Source organism: Euprymna scolopes, chromosome 32 (assembly GCF_053919585.1).
Source record: "Euprymna scolopes isolate OS-2025 chromosome 32, ASM5391958v1, whole genome shotgun sequence".
Classification (NCBI taxonomy): domain Eukaryota; kingdom Metazoa; phylum Mollusca; class Cephalopoda; order Sepiida; family Sepiolidae; genus Euprymna; species Euprymna scolopes.
In genome coordinates, this window is record NC_136513.1 from 71,001,547 (window position 1) to 71,025,822 (window position 24,276).

At 33.0% G+C, this 24,276-nt stretch overlaps 1 protein-coding gene across 1 annotated transcript in view; it reads left to right on the top strand.

The window, feature by feature from the left end:
• The window catches only part of LOC145256115 (UDP-glucuronosyltransferase 1A7-like), a 35,742-nt gene extending 14,570 nt beyond the window's left edge, over nucleotides 1-21,172 (top strand). Inside the window, exon 2 of the mRNA XM_080114701.1 lies at nucleotides 19,602-21,172. Within this exon, the coding sequence (XP_079970827.1) occupies nucleotides 19,651-21,165 (1,515 nt within the window). The 5' untranslated portion in view covers nucleotides 19,602-19,650 and the 3' untranslated portion in view covers nucleotides 21,166-21,172. The remainder of the gene's footprint in view (nucleotides 1-19,601) is intronic.
• The last annotated feature ends 3,104 nt before the right edge of the window (nucleotides 21,173-24,276 follow it).

Genomic DNA, 24,276 nt, shown 5'->3' on the forward strand with positions numbered 1-24,276 from the left:
ATGCTATTTGAATATTTCATAAACAATTGAAAATAATTAACGATTGTTATGCAAAATAAAACGGTATAGAAACAGAATACGTTCCCTCTACCAAAGAATGTTCATGTGTTTACCCTAATAAATATTTGCCCGGTTATTACTACTGACAATGTCATAGATATGTTGTAGATTGATTGTTTTAATGCAAAAAAAAACGAAACAAAAAACAAAATACGGATAATTGTAATAGAAATACTTTTTACTAATATTGTGACAATTTTAGACTAACACATTTGGTTAAGAATGATATTTTCCTCTTGTTTTATTCGACTTTCATTTTGTTTTATGCGATTGCATAGGGACATCTTGAAAATCTTGCCGGAAAAAAAGCACAAACAATTATTTTTTAATTGAAACTTTCGTACATTAATTTAACCTACAATGATGAATAATCATCATTTCCAGGCTACTCTAGCATTGTAGAACTGTTCACTAACCCGAAGTCTGGATGGCAAGGTTGTAAAACTGTTCGTAATCGCTTAGACCCCCCTAAAAAAAAAGCTTACAGAATTTATTTCCTTGAAGAAAATAATAATTTTTGGTTAGTGTTCTAACATGCTACAATTTCTCTGAAATGAAAAATCATTTTACACCCAATTAATATTGAAGCAGATATCCACCCTAAATTCTCAAATCATTGTATTGTGTGTTTATCTTTCTGTCAAGTTTGTTAAGGCGTTAATGCATAATCGTCTAAAAAATAGAATCTTTTTTTAATATGGAAGGGATTACCTAGTTGAGCGACTCAATATACTACTACTATTATTGCTACTTATAAGTTCTTATATATTATAATTTAAATATGAAAAAATAATAAAATATTATAAAAATAGTAATTCTTTTTTTTTTAATCTATAAAACAGTTTAAATGTATTTAGAATAAATTTTTAGAAATACACTAAAATTTTAATGTTGGCAAAATGTCCATGTCTCAGTGGAAACAAACCAACCAAAGGTTTCAAGAATTTACTAGGAGTGTCGATGTTATTCCTGCAATACCCAGCCAAGGTTAATTTTACAATCAGGCCACCAATCGGGTGTGCAGAAACGAATCTCCGAAATCAACCCAAAAACTCTATTTGTGTCATGCACTAACCATTCATTAAATCTGGCTTGTGCACATGCCGTTTCTGTAGTGGTTCACTCTGTTACATTTTTTGGCATACTGGACCGGTTATTCTAGTTCTTTTCTGCATCTACATATCGCTAGGTTGTCTTGATTCAGTTGGTCGGTCTAAGTATCAAGCGAACTGTGAAAACTAGATGGAGTAGTCAAGCAGATGCTGTAAATATTGTGGTAGAAAAATACTGGAAGTCGTTATTGCTCTGGAACAGCTCACAGAAGAAGGAGAAAATGCAACCACAAAATCAGATGCATCTTTAATTCTAAACTCGGTATTGTCGTTTCCGTTTCTTTTATTTCTGAGACTTTGGAAACCTATTCTGCCAGAAAACAATGATGCCCAGAAGTATTTTCAAGAACAGGGGCTGGATCTGCAACCAAGTTCTGCCAGACTGATGGCGTTGAGAGATTGACTTCTTCAGAATAGAGAAAAGATGGTGGACACTGCAATAGACGAGTCAAAAAAAACTCTGCTCTGAAATGAGGATAAGCATGTAGCATCGTATCCGCAAAAAGAAACGAATGGTGGTGAACGATTGACTGGGGTTTGAAACTGAGTTGAGACAGGAAATAGACAGGTTGACTGAGGAAAGATCTTGCAGATTTCAACAAGTTCACAATCTTGCCAATAAATTTTCTTTTTTACACCGTCAAATTGTCAGAAAAAGATAAATTCTTTGCTGAAAGGAAGAGATTACAGTATTTTGTGAACGCTTCAGGAAAAGACAAAATCAATGGGCCTCTTGAACTTTTGAACTTTATGCAGAGATACTACCTTGGGCATTCCGTCTCTAATATTGTGATCTTGCTGCGCATTTTCCTTACGTGAGCTATTAGCGTTGCCAGCTGTGAGCGCCATTTCTCGAAACTGAAGCTCATAAAAAACTACCTTCGATCAAAAATGAGCTAGATAAGGCTTACTGACTTGGAAATCCTCTCCATAGAGAGGGAACTTGTCAATAGAGTGCATTTTGATAGAGTTATTGATAAATTTGCCGAAAAAAAGTGAAAACTATGTTTGTAGATTCTCAACTGACTTGATGCCTTGAGATAGTTCTCTCAAAAACAAAATTATAGCCTTATTTTCAATTCATATATACGGTTATTTTTTTTTAAATGTTTAACTATTTTTAAAAGGATCGAAATATTATTAACAACAACAGATTTCTTAAATTTTGCGCTTAAACCGAGCGATTACACACCCGGAATTCAATAAGCACAGATAAAAGACGTTTTTTTTCTCTTCGGGAGGCTCGACTTCTTAATAATAACATTATGAAGAAAAAGAAAAGAAAACTGCATCGGACTATCCTCTCCTTGATACGGCTATGTTTTTTGTGAAAATTCGGAAATAACAATAAAAAAGTAAATAAAAATGATTTTATCATTTCTTAAGCTTTTCGTATTTTCAAATGTTCACATTTAAATTTATAAATTCAAATTTCAAATGTTCTCATTTAAATTTATAACAAAAATGTTTTCTAAAATGTATGACTTTCCATATCTTAAATTTGGCCCTTAAACTGAGAGATTACACACAAGGATTTCAAAAAGCGCCGATGCAAAACGTTTTTTTTTCTCTTCGAGAGGCTCAACCTCTTAATAATAATATTCTGAAGGAAAATAAAAGAAAACTACATCGGACTATCCTCTCTTTGATATTGCCATGTTATTTGGCGAAAATTCGGACTTTAACAACAACACAAAAGTCATAACATTTTCAAGTGTCCAAATGTTCTTATTTTAATTTATTATTATATTTGTATAGTCAATTAATTTAATTTAATACTTTTATAATTTGAATTATACGTTTTTGTTTTGAAAAAATGTTTGGTTTCTTTTAACTCATATTAACGTTTACATAATTCCCCTCAGATTAATGCTTATATATTTATTATTATTCAAATTATTGAAAAGAATTTGTTAAATTAAAATTTATAAAAAGGGGAATTGTGTAAACATTAGTTCAATAATAATAAATATATGGAGGGCTTTTTTGGAATTTTGAAGGTTATAACAGATTGTCATATGCCAGAAGTGGGGGGACAAAACAGGGAATCATATGCCAGCGTTGGAGAGGGGGCAAAACATGTAATTATATGCCAGCAGGGGGCGGCAAAACAGGTAATTATATTCCATGCAAAACGGGCAATCATATGCCAGCGGGGGGGGCAAAATTCACGACCGCCCCGGGCGGCAAAATCTGATGCTACGCCACTGCTTCCAACGTAATGGATATACTGAGACTAAAGCCGCCCTCAAAACTGCTAGCAACCACTAAAGGAGTAATAAGAATGCGAGAGAGTTGTGTGCTCAGTCCGTCAAGTCCAAAGTAGCTGACCAGTGGCTTGGTTCCTACCAATTTCACCAAATAACAAACACGGTCCTGAATAGAAGTGCATGCTCTATCCCAACCATCATCAATGGATTTAAAGTAATCTTGTCAGCATCTGACAAAGCCAGATTCTTTGCCAAAAACTTTGCAGCTAATTCTACCCCCTGCGATCAGGGCTGCTAACCTCCCATATTTCCTCTATGCAACATACAAATAACTGTGCGTGATGTTGCCAAGCTAATCAAAAACCTCGATTCCAGTAAAACCACTGACTTTAACGGCATTCCTATTATAGTACTTCAAAAGTTTCAATCAAAACTAGCCTCCAAAGTTGTTTAAGCGTTGCTTTTAGGAGAATTGCTTTCCAACACCCTGAAAAAACTCATCATTATGTCCCATATTTAAAAATTCAGTTGATCGGTCATTTCCCATTCAATACAGATCAATCAGTCTCCTGTTGTCATGAGTAAGTTGCTGGAATCTGTGTTAAATAAAGAAGTAGTCAACCACCTCAGTAAAAATAACACACAATGACATGCAATGTGGTTTCTGTTCTGCTAGATCTACAGCAGATCTGTTAACTATTATATCTCATAGGATTAGTGAATCTTTCGACAGACGCTTACTTTCTAGGGCAATTGCCCTTGACATATCAAAGGCCTTTGATAAGGTATGGCATAAAGGTCTACTTCATAAAATCTCCAACTAGGGTATAGATGGAAATGTGTTTTCAATTAATAAATTCTTTCTCTCTGATAGATTCATAAAAGTAGTGGTTGATAGACAGAAATTAGAAGCTCACAGTATTAATGCTGGAGTCCCACAGGTGTCTATCCTGGCTCAACTCTCTTCCTGATCTACATAAATGGTCTCTCCAACTACATTCTAAGATCATTTGTAGACATTTATGCTGATGACACTACCATCTATGGCAACAAATCAAAGTTCTCTACCAAGTTCTGTGTGATTCTCTCTACTTCTGATCTTGATAACGTGGTGCAATGGGGAAAGAGGTGGCGGGATAATTTTAATGCATCTAAACGGTGATTCTTTCCAACTCCACCCAATCTTTTAAAATTACGACTTATATGTTTTCAGTGCCCCTGAAAACAGAAATCACGTTTAAAATTCCGGCAAACAAATACTTTACCACGTTATTTAATAAATACAAAAAAGGGTGGGGGATACGAGGATTTTTTCCATCTTCGACCAATTCTTAAAAATCACGTTTACAATTCAGGTGAACAAGTACTTTAACATATATGAAGAAATGTTTGTTTCAGAAAAGAATTTCGGGTGTGCTGAAAACGAAAATAACGTTTAAAATTCCGGCAAAAATGTAAAATACTGTTAGTTTAAAAAATAACGTAAATTGAGCACCCACTTTATGGCTACCTTTTGTTTGAATGGCGGAGGTCAGCGTACAATGAACACAATTTACCGTAAACTGAGCACCCAATTTTTTACATTTTTTTCTAGGGTGGTGGAGAGGCTACCAGGCATTAATAATCGATTTGACGTGCACAAACCCCAAACAAAAAAAGTCGGTGCTCATTTTACGTTAAATTGTGTACCTTGTACATTGGCACACCCCCCACTCTGAAATAAGCGGCCATAAAGTGGATGCTCATTTCGCTTAAAATTATTATAGAAAAGTGATCCCCCACTTTTTAGAAACTAAGATTTATTCATATCTTGGGAACTACACGTATGCCGGATTTTTATACGTTATTTTCGTTTTCAGCATTCCCGAAAACCTCTAAAAGTGGAAATTTTAAAGGATTTCTCGAGGGTGTAATCATTTTTCATATTTATCAAATAAAACAATAATGCCAGATGAAGTTTTACAATGAGTTAATGTGCTTCATTTTATAATTTCTGATTAAAAGCGCTGAACAATATAAATGAGGAGGGGACGGTCTTCTGTAAATATTCTCCCACCTTACAATTGAATAAAAAAAATATAGTGTGAAAGTTGAATTTAACCTGAAAACACTTATTACAAATAGCGCGATACAAAAAAAAATGCATAAACACCAAATTTTAAAGTAGATATTGATCTCGGGTGCATACCATGTGCGACCATATGCAAGCATAACTTGGTGCCTATGACTTTTTAACATGAAGAGGTTGGGGGTTGGCAAACGACAAAAACCGCAGCAGCCATATTTTAAATTTTTACGCGAGGGGTGCATGCTACCACCAGGCAACGCCGGTTAACGGGTCCTGCTAGTAATAAATAAGAATTCTGCATTAATTAAAATATAATATTATGCGTATTTTACGATCGGGCAACGTCGGACTGTCTGCTAGTATTTATATATTTTTGTATTTTTGCACACTTCGTAAAAATATTAATAATGCATCAGAATATCCAAAATTGTTGGTGATTTACAGCGGTTCTCTAAACATGCGGTAGTAAATCTGGTTAATATATACGCCGACATTGTTATTTCTCGCTTTGGTTATCTAAATTATTAAGGATGTTATTTCAACGTAAAGGATTATTAGGGATCTGTTATTTTAACGTAGAGGGTTATTAAGGGTGTTATTTTAATGTAAAACATTATTAAGGGTGTTATTTTAACGTAAAGTATTATTAAGGATGTTATTTTAACGTAAAGGATTATTAAGGAGCTGTTATTTTAACGTAGAGGGTTATTAAGGGTGTTATTTTAATGTAAAACATTATTAAGGGTGTTATTTTAACGTAAAGCATTATTAAGGATGTTATTTTAACGTAAACATTATTAAGGATGTGTTATTTTAACATAAAACATTATTAAGGGTGTTATTTTAACGTAAAGCATTATTAAGGATGTTATTTTAACGTAAAACATTATTAAGGATGTTATTTTAACGTAAAGTATTATTAAGGATGTTATTTTAACGTAAAATAAAATAAAAAAAGAAAACAAGAAATGGACTAAATTTAGCGTCAAGCCAAAAGTCTATTTTCAATCGACGTACTCAGAAAGCTGTTCATAAATATATTCCGCTAATCCGGAATGTGTAATAAATATATGGAATATACCGTAAGAAAGCCTAAAAGAATTTTCAGGGATGGTTCTTTACTTTGATATTAATTTTAGTGCAGTATATATGCAATAGTAAGAAGGAAAATATGAATTAATTTGCAGTGATTTTTCGCCCTATTAAGAAATGTTGCCAGTGAATAAGATTGTTATAAGATATTAATGTGAGAGTTAAAATGGCTGCGACCTTATCTGTAAACGACTTAGTGGGGAAAGAAGTTTATCCAGGAAAACGTAAGAATTATTATGCATAAATGAAACGAACACATATTTTCTGAAAGCACATATAAATTGATATATTGTCTCCCGGATGAGATTATCATATAAGCTTCTGTTTCTAAGACGGCACAGATAGCATCAAAATGCGAAAGGGTTATGTGGCAGATAAAGAAATTACTATCATTTATATATGCATCTCTTTGTATATTAATGTCAGTTCATGAACTCAATCATTTGTTCCATTTCTTTGATGAACTTTAGTCACGTATGAATAATAGCATGTTATCTATGTAACGATTTAAAAGTGTCTCTCGTAATAAATGTCGTCACAATTCAAGAATCCCCGTGCATTCATCGTGTGTGTACATTTTTGTAAGTAATGGTTTTTTCTTTTCTATTTTGAACCTCGTCCCCTTTTTTACATCTACTCTGATGAATAGTTCAGTTTTCTAATACCGCTAATAGTTACATTTGATGAGATGCTTTTTAATGTGAGTTTTGTTATTAAATTTTTTATTTCAACGTTATTTTTGTTGGTGAGTCTTGCAGCATGTTAATCATCGTTTTCTCTTTTTATGTCGAAATCGTACATATGTTTTTGTATATAAGAAAATATCCAGCATGAAATTAGACCAATCCAAGTATAAATTTATTTCAGCTCAGTGCGGGCCTCATTAGACTAGACGAGCAAGTAATGTTTGTAGCTGACTTATGAGTGTTTGACTTCATTTGTGCATTTATCATATACAACCGCTGGTCTTAACAAATGATTCCGTTTCTTAACTTCAGAGATGAAATGGTAACCGATGTTTCAACAATTTGACACAAATTTATTTACTTTTTAAATAAGACCGTCAATAAATAGAAAGAAAAACCAATTCGCCTGAGCATGTTTGTTTGAAGTTAGAGGTGAGAAACGGATTTCACCTACCCTCTGTCTCTTTGCCTCGTCAATACAACTTTCCTTTTTCGCTAAGAGACTTTGCCTGTGTTTTTGTGAGGAACAACCTCAACCAAACTCCTGCGTCAATTTTTTGTCTAAAGACTTGAAACTTGATATATTGGGTATTTGAACCTGTAGAAAAAAATTTAGCCTTTAGCCAGTAAAAATAGCTACAAAGGGGTTACAGTTTTAAAAAAAAAATGGAATTCGGGAGGCGCGAGTCGATTAAAGTTCTTTTCTGCGAATGCACAAATATACATTTATAATTTAAACAGCGTTATTTTTATTTTTACATTTAAAACGAGTAAGGCAGGAGACCTACTTAGAAAGTTATTCATAAAGATATTCCGCTAATCCGGTATGTGTAATAAATATATGGAATATATTTTCAGGAGGGTTCTTTATTTTGATATTAATTCTAGTGTAGTATATAGACAATAGTTGATTTGTTTTTATTCTAGCTGATGGCACCTAAGTGATATTTTTTTACTTAAGAAATCATTAATACATATTGGGTAAAAAAAAATAAACAATAGCGTATTTGCTTTATAATAATAAATACGAAATGTGCATAAATTAAAATATCATATTCAACAAGCGTATTTTACAACCGGGCCACGCCGGACAGCCTGCTAGTACATATATGTACTTTGATTATTCATGTCAGTTCAAGAACTCAGTCATTTGTTCCATTTATTTGATGAACTCTAGTCACTTATAAATAGCATGTTATCTATGTAACGATTTAAAAGCTTCTCTCGTACTAAATTTCGCCACAGTTCAAGAAGCCCCGTGCACTCGTCGTGTGTGTACATTTTTGTAAGTAATGGTATTTTCTTTTTTATTTCGAACCTCGCACCCTTTTCTACATCTACTTCGATGAATAGTTCATTTTTCTAATACCGTTAATAGTTACGTTTGATGAGATGCTTTCTAACGTGTTTTGCTATTAAAGTTTTTATTTCAACATTATTTTTGTAGGTGAGTTTTGCAGTATTTCAATCACCGTTGTCTCATTTTATGCCGAAATCGTATATGTCCTCTCATAATTATAAGCAGCATTACTACATTGGTTCTACAACTCCTACCCTCTGTCGTCGCTTCACCATGTATCTCGTTAACTCTAGTTTAATTTACAAACATCTGCAAAAGCATAACTCTTCCCCGTCCTCTGATTTAAGATTGATTTTAGTTAATAACACTAAGCTAATACATTTCGAAACTAATTAACAAAATTATGTATAAAACAAGCAACAATATTTTGAAAATGCTGAAATTAAAAGAATTGTTTCTATAACGCTAATTGTGGCGTCGCAGTATTTAAACTGAGAAGGTCTTCCCTAAGATAATGTGAAAACCATCTATAAGTGGTTAATTTATTTTACGTGCCCGTTTCTCAAATATATAATTATAATATACAGTGTATCACAAAAGTGAGTAAACCCATCACATTTCTTCAAATATTTAAGTATAACTCTTCATGGGACAACACTGAAAAAGTGATTTCTTGACGCAATGAAAAGTAGTCTGTCTGCAGCATATATTACAGAGTTATTTTATTTTCCACTCAAAATAACTCAAAATAAAACCATTAAAAGCTAAATCGCTGGAAACAAAAGTGAATACACTCTTACGACAAGTTGTCAATATTAACAACATGTCAATTAATTTATTTTTATTTCGTATTATTATTCTCATCTTTATTGGTTGTTGTTTTTCACAACGTTTCGGCCAACTATTCCTCTGGCCTTCGTCAGGTGGTAACCGCGACGGATAGGAACTTCGAATCTCCTAACTGCATTCTCAGCAATCACTGCCATCCGTAGTTGTTGTCGTCTAACCACGTTTTGGCCAAGTAAATCTCTGGCACGCTTTGGGTAGGATTGAAACCGCTATCTTCAGACAATGTCCATCTGGAATCTCTACGGTTCCAGATGGACATTGTCTGAAGATAGCGGTTTCAATCCTACCCAAAGCGTGGTCATAATAGGGGTAAAAGTTTTTAAAAATTGACCGCTTTTTTTTTTTTTTTTGCTCAACATACACCTCCAAATTGCCGGGCAACACCGGATACCCATGCTATAAAAGTTAACGTGTCTGTGTGCCTGTGTGTGTGTACATTTCTCTACGCAATAACTTTGTCAAGTTTAAGTCTACAGACTCGAAATTTGATATACAGGGTACTGAGATTTGAGAAAATCGATGTGATCTGTTTTCGGCCAGAAATTTTGCTGTTAAGGGGTCAAAGTTCAACGATTTGCCTGTTGAGAACTCTACCAAACTCCTCCAACAATTTGGGTCTAAACACTTGAAATTTGAGATATAGGTTCCTTGGACATGGATCTAACTTAATAACTTGATTTGAACCCAAAACAATAAATGTTAAGGGGTTATAATTAGGGGTAAAAGTTTAAAAAATTGACCCATTTTTTTTCCTCAACATGAACCTCAAAACACCCTGGCAATGCCGAACTGAAATGCTAGTATATGTATATATATATATATATATATATATATATATATATATATATATATATAGTTTGAGGTTGCTATTTTCCAGAGGTAACGTAACCAGTGAACTATAATTTGGTTAATACAAGAATGCTTACTTGAGCAAGGTATACTTTCAATCTGTTTTTATATAAGCAGTAATGTGTTGCTACACAGTCATGAGCATGTTTCGGTATTCTAGTATTTAGTAACTAGAGACCTCTTCAAACAACTACGATTATATTTAAAAACGCAATCAGTATTAATTCATTACTGATTTGGCTTTTAAATATAAAATATTGAAAGGATATATATATATATATATATATATATATATATATATATATATATATATATATATAGTCATCCACCTTTTGTCTAAAATTCTAATTTTAATTTTGATAAAATTCGCTTACATGATTTTTTTACATAATCTAAACCTTTAGCTTATATTGTTTTAGTAGAAAATGGGAAAGTAAATATTATTAAATGTAAATCTGAAATATTTGAATTTTCAAATGTAAAATATTGCCCATAGTATGCCTCCTAAAAGTCTTCTAAAATGCTCAAAATATCTCTCAATCTATGTGTGTATTTGCGTGTGTATGTGTGTGTGTAATGAAATAATCAACGACAGAGATAAAAAGATAGGCAGAAAAATAGAGAGGTACGTGTGTGTGTGAGAGAGAGAGAGAGAGAGAAAAAGAGAGTGGTCCGCAAGAGTCGTAGACTTGCTGTCATTATGTTCATAAAGAAATTGTACATGTGAATAAACTGACACTTTAGGTACACTCCTTACTTTGTTTTAATATTAAGAAATAGTCTGACACAACAACAGACAGACAGACGGACGTTTTTTTGTCTATATATATATATATATATATATATATATACATATATATATATATAGAGAGAGAGAGAGAGAGAGAGAGAAAACATGTAAAAAAACAATATATATATATAACTACTTCATTTATTCACATAAATTTAATATCCGAAAGTATAGATTTATGCGTAAACTTTAAGTATTTACTTCAAAAGTGCTCAATACGTAGGTAGAGCTAGTTAGTAATTTATAAAATATATATGGCGATTAAGCTACACTGAATATTCTGCGTTTCATCCAACTATAGGATTCGTCAGACTTATGCGCAAATTCTGTGGTTGCTTCTTGTTTTTATATATGTTGAGGATTTATAAAAAAAAAGAACGTCTACCTAAAACCACTAACCTAGTTCTAAAACAGATCCTTTGTTTGATAAAATGCATGCCCATTGGCTGATAGGAAGGGGCGCGGTGGATACTAGAAAGCTGATTGGCTAACTAGAAATCATCAACATATAAAAAACAAGAAGCAACCACAGAATTCGCGCATAAGCCTGACGAATCCTATAGTTGGATGAAACGCAGAATATTCAGTGTAGCTTAATCGCCATATATATTTTATAAATTACTATATATATATATATATATATATATATATATATATATATATATATGTATATATATATATATATATATATATATATATATATATATACGAGATAAAAAAGTTATTGAAAAGTTGTATCTAAGATTATTTGTGAAAACTAAAGTGTGTCAACTCAGGTCTATGGTAATGCCTGTAAGATTCGGAATTGAGATTAATTGAAATATTTAAAAGTTGATCATCTTCTTATTAGGGTCACCATCAGTGGAAAGGTTGAAATTTTTAAAAAAGTTAAAGATTCTTGATACAATTATTAAATTCTCTTTATGTGGAAATTTGACAATTTGTCATGGATTCTACTTCATCGCGTCTTATTGATTACTACATATGCTTACAACTGAACAATTGAACTCTTCATTTGATTGGATTATACTTTTCTTCATGCCCTTAGATCTTACGATTGTGTGTTTTTCTTCATTGAACATAACTACACCATAGAATATCCTTTTTTAATCTTGGCTTCTTTTAGACTTTTCATACAAGCTTTTTTGCTTACGATTCATGTGCAAAATAGCAAAATTTATGAGGCTTATAAACATTATTTTGCTAAAAATATTTATTGAAAATGCATGGATTAAGGAAAAAACTTAAATTTTTGTATTTTTTGTTGACTAATAAATGTGTTGTAATGTTTTTTATTTTACAGAATTTAATTCTAAATTAAATGGATAATTATATTTTAACAATATATATATATATATATATATATATATATATATATATATATATATATATATATATTGTTAAAATATAATTATCGACTGGCACGTGTTTCGTCGTCTGGTGCATTTTTACCTAAATACGAGTCGGGAATAATTTTCCCTTTGACCAATTTGGTATCCCCAAACGGGGAGCAGCATATGTATTACTTTTAAAATATAATTATCCACTGCTACTAATAATTATTCTCAACTAGCATTTTGGTAAAAATGCATTTTCAGATAAATAATTGAATTCATTCAAAAAGCATCGCAAAACCAAAACAAATAACATCTACATAAAAACGCGATACATTAACCAGCTGTACGAGATAGCCTAGCGATGGAGGTTTGCGCTACTTACCACGGGGTTACGATTTCGAATCTCGCTATATTCAGCCAATCTGATGAACCGTGGACGTCATAACTGTCAGTTGATAACTATATTTTAACAATATATATGCCGCTCCCCATTTTGGGGTACCAAATTGGTCAAAGAGGAAATTATTCCCAACTCGCATTTGTTTTTTTAAATAAGTCATTGCATCTTGGGTTCTTTCATGCGTATATCGTAAACTACCTGTTAAGCTAGAAGGTAATATGCATGTCTGACTATTTTTTCATTTTTCTTATCATTTTGTTTAAGCCAGGGATGGGGCATCCTACCAGATGCCAAACATACACCTGCTATTTTAGACACTCCAACCGAGAGATCTTTTTAAGATTCTAACCGTCCCTTTAAGTGCAATTGTTTGAATCTCCTTTGCACTTGGTTTACCTGGTATATTTGTAAGATAGTTTGTAAAATTCTTTTTCATACTTTGAGATGCAGGAAACTATTCTTGTTTCAATGAGTTTTGATATATAAAAGTCTTTCTGCTTCAAATTTTGCAAACCTACCAACTGCAAACTGATGGAAGAGAGTTTGACTTCTGTAAAGATGATTGAAGGAATTATCTCTGACCATAAAATGGTACGCATAAGAATCCATTCGAAAAATGGCTTTTAGTTTTTTTCTTAAAATAGTTTTTAGTAAAAATAAATAAAAAACCATCCTATAAAAGCCAGATAGACCTCATTGTTTTATTATACCATATTTCTTCAAACTGAAAGATAATTATGAATGCATACTTACGTGGACAGATATCAAAAGTGTTAAAGTTTGTGGCATATTTCCATTCTATGGAGGCCAGGCGCGAACGTAGAACCCACAATTTTATTTTACCATCGCTGTTCAAGCTGAAACATACTTATCAAAGTATTCTTATGCGTATCTATGTCAAAAACCCTTGTAAAATATTTTGTTTTTGTTTTTGTTTTTTTTATTTCCATTCTTTGAGGATCGGGCGCGTACGACGACCCCACAATTTTAAGAAACCACCACTTTTCAAAATGTAACATAATCATTTTTGCTCCTTGATACTTCTTCTATCATTTATGTGGTCAGTTTAGTATAATAGTAAATGATTTTGGAGCCTATTCGTGTACACACACATTTAGCTTGATTGTATATATATATATATATATATATATATATATATATATATATATATATATATTATAAGGTAAAATTAAAAGCCAAGAACAATGCGAGATTTTTTTTTTTATATATAGAGTAAAATTAAATGCAAACAAAAGAAATAAAGTTCTTTTTTTTTGTTGTTTGTTTTTTCTTTTTTACACAAATTTTAACTCTAAACAACAGTAATTTTTTTTTTCTGTTGTATTCAATGGTGATATAAACATGAATACAACAGAAAAAAAAATTACTGTTGTTTAGAGTTAAAATTTGTGTAAAAAAGAAAAAACAAACAACAAAAAAAAAGAACTTTATTTCTTTTGTTTGCATTTAATTTTACTCTATATAAAAAAAAAAATCTCGCATTGTTCTTGGCTTTTAATTTTACCTTATAATTTTCTTCAACAATGCTTCAAGCAAACTACAACCTACTTATATATATATATATATATATATATATATATATATATATATATATATATATATATATATATATATATATATATATACGATATAATCACAGTGATACATCGGTTCTCGCCAGATCATTGAAGTCAAGCAACGACGAACCTGGTCAGTACCAGATTGGTGACCATTTGGGAAGGCTAGGCGCTGTATGTACCATGTCCAGTCGTAAGAAATTTCCAGGTTGGTATCTGGAGGTGAATTAATTAACTAAGAGAGATACACCTCTACTCTTAGTTAAGACATGCATCTTAGGAGAAGGTAACTCTGGTGTAAAACCCTGCGTTGTACCGCAATACTTTGTCTTGTGGCAGTCATCTGCACCGATAGGGATTAGAAGTAATAGCAACAAGTGTGGTTGGTTCTACACAAAGCCTTAACCACTATAAACAAATCATCTGTGTGGATTTCTGAATAACTTAGTTGTTGAGGGCGCCGAATTCAATCTAGGTAGAACAGTTGATTATCACCTAGATAGGTGTAATTTCCATTTTTAACTCGGAATAGGTGCTAGTCTAGCCGCACTGAAAAGTTGTGACGCAGTGAAACAGTCCCTTTGTGGATGACTACTATATAACGGTCCCCCATTTTTGTGTTCAGCACTGTCATAAATGTTTTCGCTTGATACTTAATTTGCATAAAGCAAAACTATATATATATATGTGTGTGCATATATATATATATATATATAGAGAGAGAGAGAGAGAGAGAGAGGGGGGATGAAAAATCTATATTCCAAATTTCAAGATGTTGACTATTTTACCGTTTATTTCTTTGAGTATGTTTAAATGTTCAATTCTTGCAATTTCTCTTCCGATTTTCGGATTTTTAAATCAATCTCATATTCCTTTATTTTCTTATAAAGTTGACGAGCTCCTTTTCTTCTAATGATTTAAGGGCGGAATAAATTCAAAAATTGATATAATAATTACATGAATGATTCTGTGCTACGAAACAGCTGCTGTAAAGAATTCAATATTTCAATATACTCAAAGAAATAAACGGTAAGAAGGTCAACATCCTGAAATTTGGAATATAGACTTGTGTCAGTTATTTGTGTATGCTTTGTAGTTCCATTGAGCATCGTAAATTAAAGGATTTATATTTTTAAAAAAGTTGAAATATCAAGGGAAGCATGCACAGCGAACGAAGCATAAAAAATGACTAAGTTCAGCATTTCCCCAAGGGACGTCAAATCCTGGTGAAAATGAACAAACGGTGCAGTTTTGGGATTAAAATATTTAAATTTGAGTGCATCACTATGCAGGCCCTGTCGGTGAGGCATTAGAATACGCCGACTGCCCCCCTGCGGAGGGTAAAAGTCCCTCAATGGGGGGTCCTGGATATGACCTTAAACTATATCATAGTGGTGAGACCCCAGATTGTGGCCTTTGGGGAGTGCGGAGCCACCCTTTAATTACTATTGCTCCCAGGTCCACTCTGACCCGGAGTGGTAATATCTGTTAGGGTCCCAACTATGGGTTAAATAGAAACTGACGTGAAAACAACAAATATATTCTATTAAAACAAAAATTCTTCAAAATCTTTGGATTCGGCATTAAATAACCTGAAAAAGTGTTGATATGCCGTAAAACAAAAACAACCAACCAACCATTCATCACCATGTAAAACTGCTAAATAGACATGCACAGAAGATTTTGGACAAATATGGTAAAATAGTCCCAAAAATGGAGTGTTTTTATTAGCCCTAAAAGAGCCCCTGGGGCACACCCAAGACTTATCGCGAAGTATAGACAAACAAAATTATATAGAAATAAGTTAGTTACAACTTTTCAGAAAGTTTTATAAAAATCCAAGGCTTCAATTTTTTTTTTTAAATAAACACCGTGTGTGTGTGTGTGTGTGTGTGTGTGTGTGTGTGTGTGTGTGTGTGTGTGTGTGTGTGTGTGTGTGTGTGTGTGTGTGTGATATCTTCTTTCTAAATAATAAAATTTAGATTCTAATTTTGATCAAAATGCATTAAATGGTTTTTATTTTAGAAAATGCCAAAAATTTAAAGCTTAAGAAATTTTAAGACTTGATCAAATCTGATGTAAATCTAAAATATTTTAATTTTCAATCAGTATCCGTAGTATATCATCTAAAACTTTCTAAAATACTCCAAAGAAATAAAAATTTGGGGAATATTTATTAATTAATATCTAATAATTATCGGTAAAATTTCATAAAAATTGGAGGTATGTGAATTTTCATAAAAGACTTTCACGTTTTTACCCGCTTTGCATAAAACTAAATTTAATATAGTTCACTTTACTCACCGTTACGCCTACCAGTATTGTTCGAAATTTATAATGATTGGTTAATTAGTTTCATGGCAATACAAATGACTCGTTCATATTGTTTTTAAACTTATTTCTTTGGTGCTGATGGAGTGCGCAACAAGAAATAATATAAAATATTTGTAATTTTGTATACTTGGTATAATAAAAAAAAAAAATATGTATTAGGGGAGGGCAGGAATGATTGTATGGCAATAAACATTCGCTTATTGAAAAAATTATATATATATATATATATATATATATATATATATATAACTACTTCATTTACTCACATAAAACTAATACACGAAAGTATAGATTTATGCGTAAACTTTAAGTATTTACTTCAAAAATAAGTAGAGCTAATTAGTAATTTATAAAATATATATGGCGATTAAGCTTAATTGCCATATATATTTTATTAATTACTATATATATATATATATATATATATATATATATATATATATATATATATATATTAGCAGCAAGTCATTATTCAAGCACATCTGATTGAACACGACAGAGTTATTCTTTTTTCTGATTTTTCTGGGTATCTTTTCCATTCGCATGACGGTCTTTTTTATTTCAGCTGGTATTTGTATATAATGTCGCCTAAAAGTTGTTGTTCAGCCATATTCTACTCAAGCGCTTTCTATCGGTGTGTCCGATTATCATCAGGAGCGATTGTTGTTGTTGTCGTTTTCATTTTCGTTTTCTTTCTCGTTTTCTTTTTCTTTTCTTTTGAGGCTTGGTGTGTTTATTTATTCTTTTTTAATTGATTATAAAGGTAAGTGCAGAATGGTTAGAGACGAATTATTTTTATTTTTAATTTCAATTTGATAATCGGACCAACTGATAGAAAGCTCTTGAGTAAAATATGGTGAACATCAACTTTTGGCCTCAATTTTATACGACATGGCAGCTGAAATTTAAAAAAAAAAGCTCGCTCGACGAATGGAAAAGATATCCAGAAAAATTGAAAAAAAGAATCACTTTGTTGTGTTCAATATATATATATATATATATATATATATATATATATATATATATATATATATATATATATATATGTTTCGTGGTTAAATTTTAAATTCTGAAAAAACAACATATAGAGACATATATTCGATTTAAGAATTTATTGCTTGACAAAAGGAATTTATAGAAGGGGTTATATTAATTTCCTTAATCCATGGATTTTCAACAATGGCTCATATCATCAGAGGAAATACAATGCAAAAGAAAAAACACTGTTTAAGCAAAGCAATGGTTTGATGTGTAGGTATGACGCTGCTATTTCGAAATATTTAAACGCGATCGTACAGGCTCAAAAGATGCTGAACGTTAAGATCTCTCAAACTCCGCAATTGTTTTGGAAAACATTTTAAAGTTCACAAATTCTTTTTTGGCCGATCGTAAATGACAGTTGCGTGAAATAGCAGAGTAGCTGAGAAAATAAGAACAAAGTGTGTTCCCCATTATCCATGGATATTTATCGATGAGAAAGATGTGTTCAAAGTGGATACCGCATTTGCTAATAGTTAGTCAAAAATAACAACGCATTTACGATTATTTGCTACTTTTTAAATGTAACAAAAAGTATTTTTGCAACAAAAATATTTTTTGCAACAAAAATTAGTTTTTGCAACAAAAAGTATTGTTGCAACAAAAAGTATTGTTGCAACAAAAAGTAGCTTTAAGCAGCAAAAAGTATTTTTTGCAAGAAAAAGTATTTTTTTCAACAAAAAGTAGTTTTAAGCAACAAAAAGTAGTTTTTGCAGCAAAAAGTATTTTTGCGACAAGCTATTTTTTGTAAGAAAAAGTATTTTTTTGCAACAAAAAGTATTTTTTGCAACAAAAAGTAGTTTTAAGCAACAAAAAGTAGTTTTTGCAGCAAAAAGTAGTTTTGCGACAAGCTATTTTTTGTAAGAAAAAGTATTTTTTTGCAACAAAAAGTATTTTTTGCAACAAAAAGTAGTTTTAAGCAAAAAAAGTAGTTTTTGCAGCAAAATGTATTTTTGTGACAAGCTATTTTTTGTAAGAAAAAGTATTTTTTTGCAACAAAAAGTATTTTTTGCAACAAAAAGTAGTTTTAAGCAACAAAAAGTAGTTTTTGCAGCAAAAAGTAGTTTTGCGACAAGCTATTTTTTGTAAGAAAAAGTATTTTTTTGCAACAAAAAGTATTTTTTGCAACAAAAAGTAGCTTTAAGCAACAAAAAGTATTTTTTTGCAGCAAAAAGTATTTTTTGCGACAAGCTTTTTTTTGCAAGAAAAAGTTGTTTTTTTTTTGCAACAAAAACTATTTCTTGCAACAAAACCTATTTTTTGCAACAAAAACTATTTTTTTGCAACAAAAGATTAAACAAAGGATGAAACATACATCCACCACTTCATTTCGGTGTGAAATCGAAAGATAGCTGTGTTGACAGCAGCAGGTTAAGCGGTCCAAACAAGCAAAAACGCTCACATCAGCTGGCAAAGTTTTGGTTTCCGTGTCAGGTTGTTTTCGAGGAGGGTCCTTTAATTAAAATAAATAGACGTGTCCCTCTACCCTCCAGTATCGTGGGGGCGCTGCATTATTTTATGCAGCGTGTCTTGGGCAAGAATAGACTGGCAGCGTCCATCCCTGTCAGGCTCCGAGCACATACAGTACCTGATACAACTAAATGTTCACCGATTTCAGTATTGGTCAGGTTCTACCTCGCTTAACACCGGTTATCTAACGGAAACTGGTGTGTCAACGTGATTGTGCTGCATGATTAAAATAAAATTGCATTGATAACTGAGGTTATGGTTGCCAGATGAAATCTTTTTTAGAATAAAACAGTAGATCTATTGTAGTGATCAATGGTAATTTTGTTTTCCCAAATTGAATAAAATAATATATATAGACGTGTGTATCGTTCCTCTACGATTTCTTTGCATGTGATGTAGATAGTAAAATAATTTTTACTTTTTTTTCAGGCTGACCTAAATTTATTATTTCATAGAGAATAATCTTGATCGCGCCACGATGAAATTGGAACATGTATTACACATCATAATTGGCAGTATTCTATCCTTTCGACTGGTTATCGCGGATAATGTTCTGTTCTTAACGTTACCATACTATGGTCACATAAATCCGATGGTAAGAATCGCCGAGCAATTGATTCCTTATGGTCATACGAGCTTCATCACAATAAGCGAGAAATATAGCGGTAAGTTTGTTCCTCCCAAAAAAGTGATCAACCTTGTCACCATTAATGATTATCCGGAGTTTACAATATTCAATGACAACATTGTACAACTCTTAGAAGAACCTGAGAAGCATTCAATTAAAGAATCCTTTAAAACGCTACATGCGCTTCACGAACGTTATCTTTTAAACGAGAATCTATTCTTGAAACTGAAAGCGTTCAACGCTTCATTGGCGATTATTGATGCTAATTTTGTCAGCAACTTTTTTGTAATCTTCGCTTACAGATTGAAAATACCGTTCATTCTCGTTGGTCTACACAATCAAATCAACATTCATCGTACACCTTGGGCGATGTCAATTCTTCCACATTTCTCCATCATCCGAGCAAAGGTAACGACTTTTTCGATGAAACTCCGGAACACCTGGGCCCATTTACAAGAATATATCAACCCAGCAGTCGGTTCGCCGGGCAGAAAAGTTAAAGATTATGCACCTGAACGACCCGATATTTCGTTTGACGATCTTATGCGGCAAGCTGAAATGTATATTGTTGATTCTGACCATTTTCTTCATGTTCCGTTACCAGCGCTTCCGAATGTGAAATACATTGGTGGATTAGCTGTTCGACCGGCAGAACCTCTTCATGGAGAAATTAAGGATTTCGTTAAAGCTTCCAAAAATGGAATCATTGTTGTATCCCCAGGGACGGTTGTCAATTGGGACATGAGCTTAAATAAAATGGCGGACGCGTTTAGTAAGATTAAATACGACGTCGTTTGGAAACATTCAAATTTTTCCACTTCTCATCAAAATATTCTGATAAGAAAATGGCTGCCACAGAATGACCTTTTGGGTCAGCCAAATACGAAACTGTTTATCTCTCACTGTGGCAACAGTGGTCAGTATGAAAGTCTCTACAATGCTATTCCTCTAATTTGTTTTCCGATTATTGCTGATCAGCTATTTAACGGCAGACGCATACGCGAAAAGCGATACGGTATTTCGATGGACATAAAAAATTTCACTGTCAATGATTTCGTAAAAAACATCAAAGAAGTTATTGAGAACCCAGTTTACAAAGCAAACATCGCCAGAGCAAGCGAGATTTTTCGATCACGTGACGAACTGCCGTCACAAAGAGCGGCGAGTGCTGTAAATGAAATTATTAAATATGGTGGTGATCATTTGCGCTCGGAACTTCAAGATGTTCCACTTTATGAGTTTTTCATGCTTGATGTTTGGGCCTTTGTTGTTACAGTTTGTATTTTGAGTTTGTCTCTTGCATATTTTATTTTACAGAAATGTTTCTCCATTGTTTGCTGTGTGAAGAAAATGAAAACCGAATAAAAAAATTAAATACAAACATGACGTTTTAATAAAGTTCGTTTTAAATATTTCTGAATAATAATTAAAGTAGAGACTGTGAGGTTGTAACTGGCCAATAATGTAAAAGATGTCTCGTGATCGAGCATTTCCTTTATTTTTCACAGTGCATACAAATATACTTGAGAATTAATTCCATGTATTAGGTTGGTACAAAAACAATATCGTTTTCTCACAAATGTTACTTTTATATATGATTTCTGAATTAATTCATTGATATATACACACACACACACACACACACATATATATATATATATATATATATATATATATATATATATATATATATATATATATATATATATAGCCATGTTATATATCATTTTGAAGCGCGGTTTTCGCTCTATCGAGTTGTGTTATTCGTTACCGTTCTTAATCTCTCCATTCATTTTTTTGCAGGCTTTTTGACAGCATGGACAAAATTCAAATCTGCACGATTTTCTTGTTCCAGTTCAAACTAGGCCGAAAAGCTGCCGAGATAGCTCGTGATATCAATGATGCGTTTGGTCGAGGAATCACTAATGAATCTGTAGCATAACGGAGGTTCAAGAAATTTCGCAATAGTGACGAGAGCCTCAAAGATAAAGACGGTCGCCGCCTTAATTCAAGCCGATCCTCGCAAAACCACACGAGAAGTTGTTGAACTCGAGGTTGACTACTTAACAGTCGTTCGCCATTCAAAACAAATAGGGATATAAAAAACGTTGGATACATGGGTGCCGCATGAATTGAACAATAATAAAAAAAAAATCGTCCTTTTGAGGTATTTTCTACACTTCTTCTGCGCAACACACGGATTGTGACGTGTGATGAGAAGTGGATCCTCTACGACAACCGGCGACGTTCGGCGCAATGGTTGGATGCTGAAGAAGGTCCACAATAATTCCCGAATCCGAAATTGCACCAAAAAAGGTTATGGTTACTGTTTGGTGGTCTGCGACCGGTATCATCCATCACAGCTTCTTGAATCCGGACGAAACGATTACGGCTGAGATGTGCTGCCGACAAATTGACGAAATGCACCAGAAGCTCCAACGTATGTGCGCGACATTGGTCAATATGAAAGAGAACCAATTCTCCTCGATGACACCACTCATCCGCATGTTGCTCAACTGACCCTGCAGAAGCTGAACGAATTGGGTTACAAGATTCTGCTTCATCCGCCATATTCACCGGACCTCTCGCCCACCGATTATTACTTTTTCAAGCATCTCGACAACTTCCTGCGCGAAAACGCTTCAAAAGACGAGATGATGCCGAATCTGCCTTCGATGACATCATCCCTTCACGAACTCCAGATTTTTATGCTAATGAGATAAATAAACATGTTTCTCGTTGACAAAAATGTGTCGATTCTAATGGTTCTTATTTCGATTAATAAAGTTTATTATGAAAGGAGTTATGATCATTGAAAGTTGAACGTCCAAAAACGACATTATTTTTGTACAAACCTAATATATTAAAGATAATGTAAAGACGGCGTTAATGAAATTCCTTTAATAAGTAATCAAACTATGGTCACTCCTCACTTGCCCTATATTTTGGTCATTATTCCAAGTTTGTTTTCTGCGGCTTATAAAAGAGTTTATTTTATATGGATCGACTTAATTGTTCTTTTCAGATGATTATATTTTTGTCTATAATGAATATGTAGAAGAGTTGGTGATGGTGGAGATGTTTGTTGAAGAAAGTCATTCTGTAAACGCGTAACAGATTGGAGCTCTACGGTAGCGAGCGAGTAGGTTAACTATGTAAATATGCAATTTATACCTTTGGGTATGATTGCAGCTTAAGTAATTTAGAATAAAGTTTTGAAGCAAACACGAGGTGTCGTCATTAAGTTTCCAGAATATTTTCATATGGGCACTTTTATTGATAGTACACCCATTAAACTCTAGTCGACTTTGGAGTACTCTCCTCCGGCTGTAATTCGCTTGTTATATCGTTCCAACAAGTTCTGGAAGGCCCTATGGAAGTTCTCTCGTGTGAGCGTGTCAGTGATCCTTCTCACAGCCTCGTTCATCTCTTCACTTGTCTCATAACGACAGTCTCTAACGTTTTCCTTGAGTTTAGGGAATAACCAAAAGTCACAGGGAGCAAGATCTGGACTATAGAGAGAGTGTGGTCTTGATGCCTGTCTTGGTTAAATAGTTTGTGACAAGGACGGAGTTATGGACTGGTACATTGAACTGATAGAAATGCTACTGACCCGATTTGAAGTGTTCTGTCCTCTTCCGGTAGAATCTTTTGTTGAACTCCCTAAAAACCTCAACATAGTATTCCTTGTTGACTGTGTGTCCAGTGGGAACCCAGTGCATGGAGATCATGCCCGTGCTGTAAAAAAAGGGATTATCATAAGCTTCTGGATGTATTTGCTTGGCCTTCTTGGGTCTGGAAGAGCCAGTATGCTTCCACTGAGAACTCTGTCTCTTGGTCTCTGAGTCATAGCAGTAGATCCAGCTTTCATCGCAGATCATTAGAACATCAAGAATTACGAGATCTGAATTGATAAGTTTGACCATTTTTCTGCTGTCATGATTCTTCTCTGTGCACCCTTGGAACAAACTTTGCGCAAATCTTCCGCATCTTCAATTCCTCGCGAATAATTGCGTGTATAGTTTCCAAACTGACATCAAACTATGCACTTACTGTCTCTATAGACACACGACGGTACTTATCCATGAAATTCTTTTTTGGCCTTCCTCGAATCTCTTATGCCACTAAAAAACTCGATGCGTACAAGATCGCCCAAAAGCAGTCTGAAGCATTCCATTTTTTTCCATTGAAGCATTCCATTTTTTCAAGTTTAAAACAGAATTTTATTGCATATTGTTCAGATTGCATTTTTGAAATCAACCAACTGTGACAAACAGGCTTTAGTGGGGTGTATTTCAGTTCCTGCTGTAGCTGTTAATTTGAACCTGAAATCATAAAAATTGGCCAGTCATCTCATAAGAGATATAGCAATAACATACTGAATTTTCAAAAGTGTACGACAAATTTAAATGCATGTACAAAAAAGTCTGTAAACTCGTAAATACAAATTAAATATTTGACAAATAAGGAAGGTCT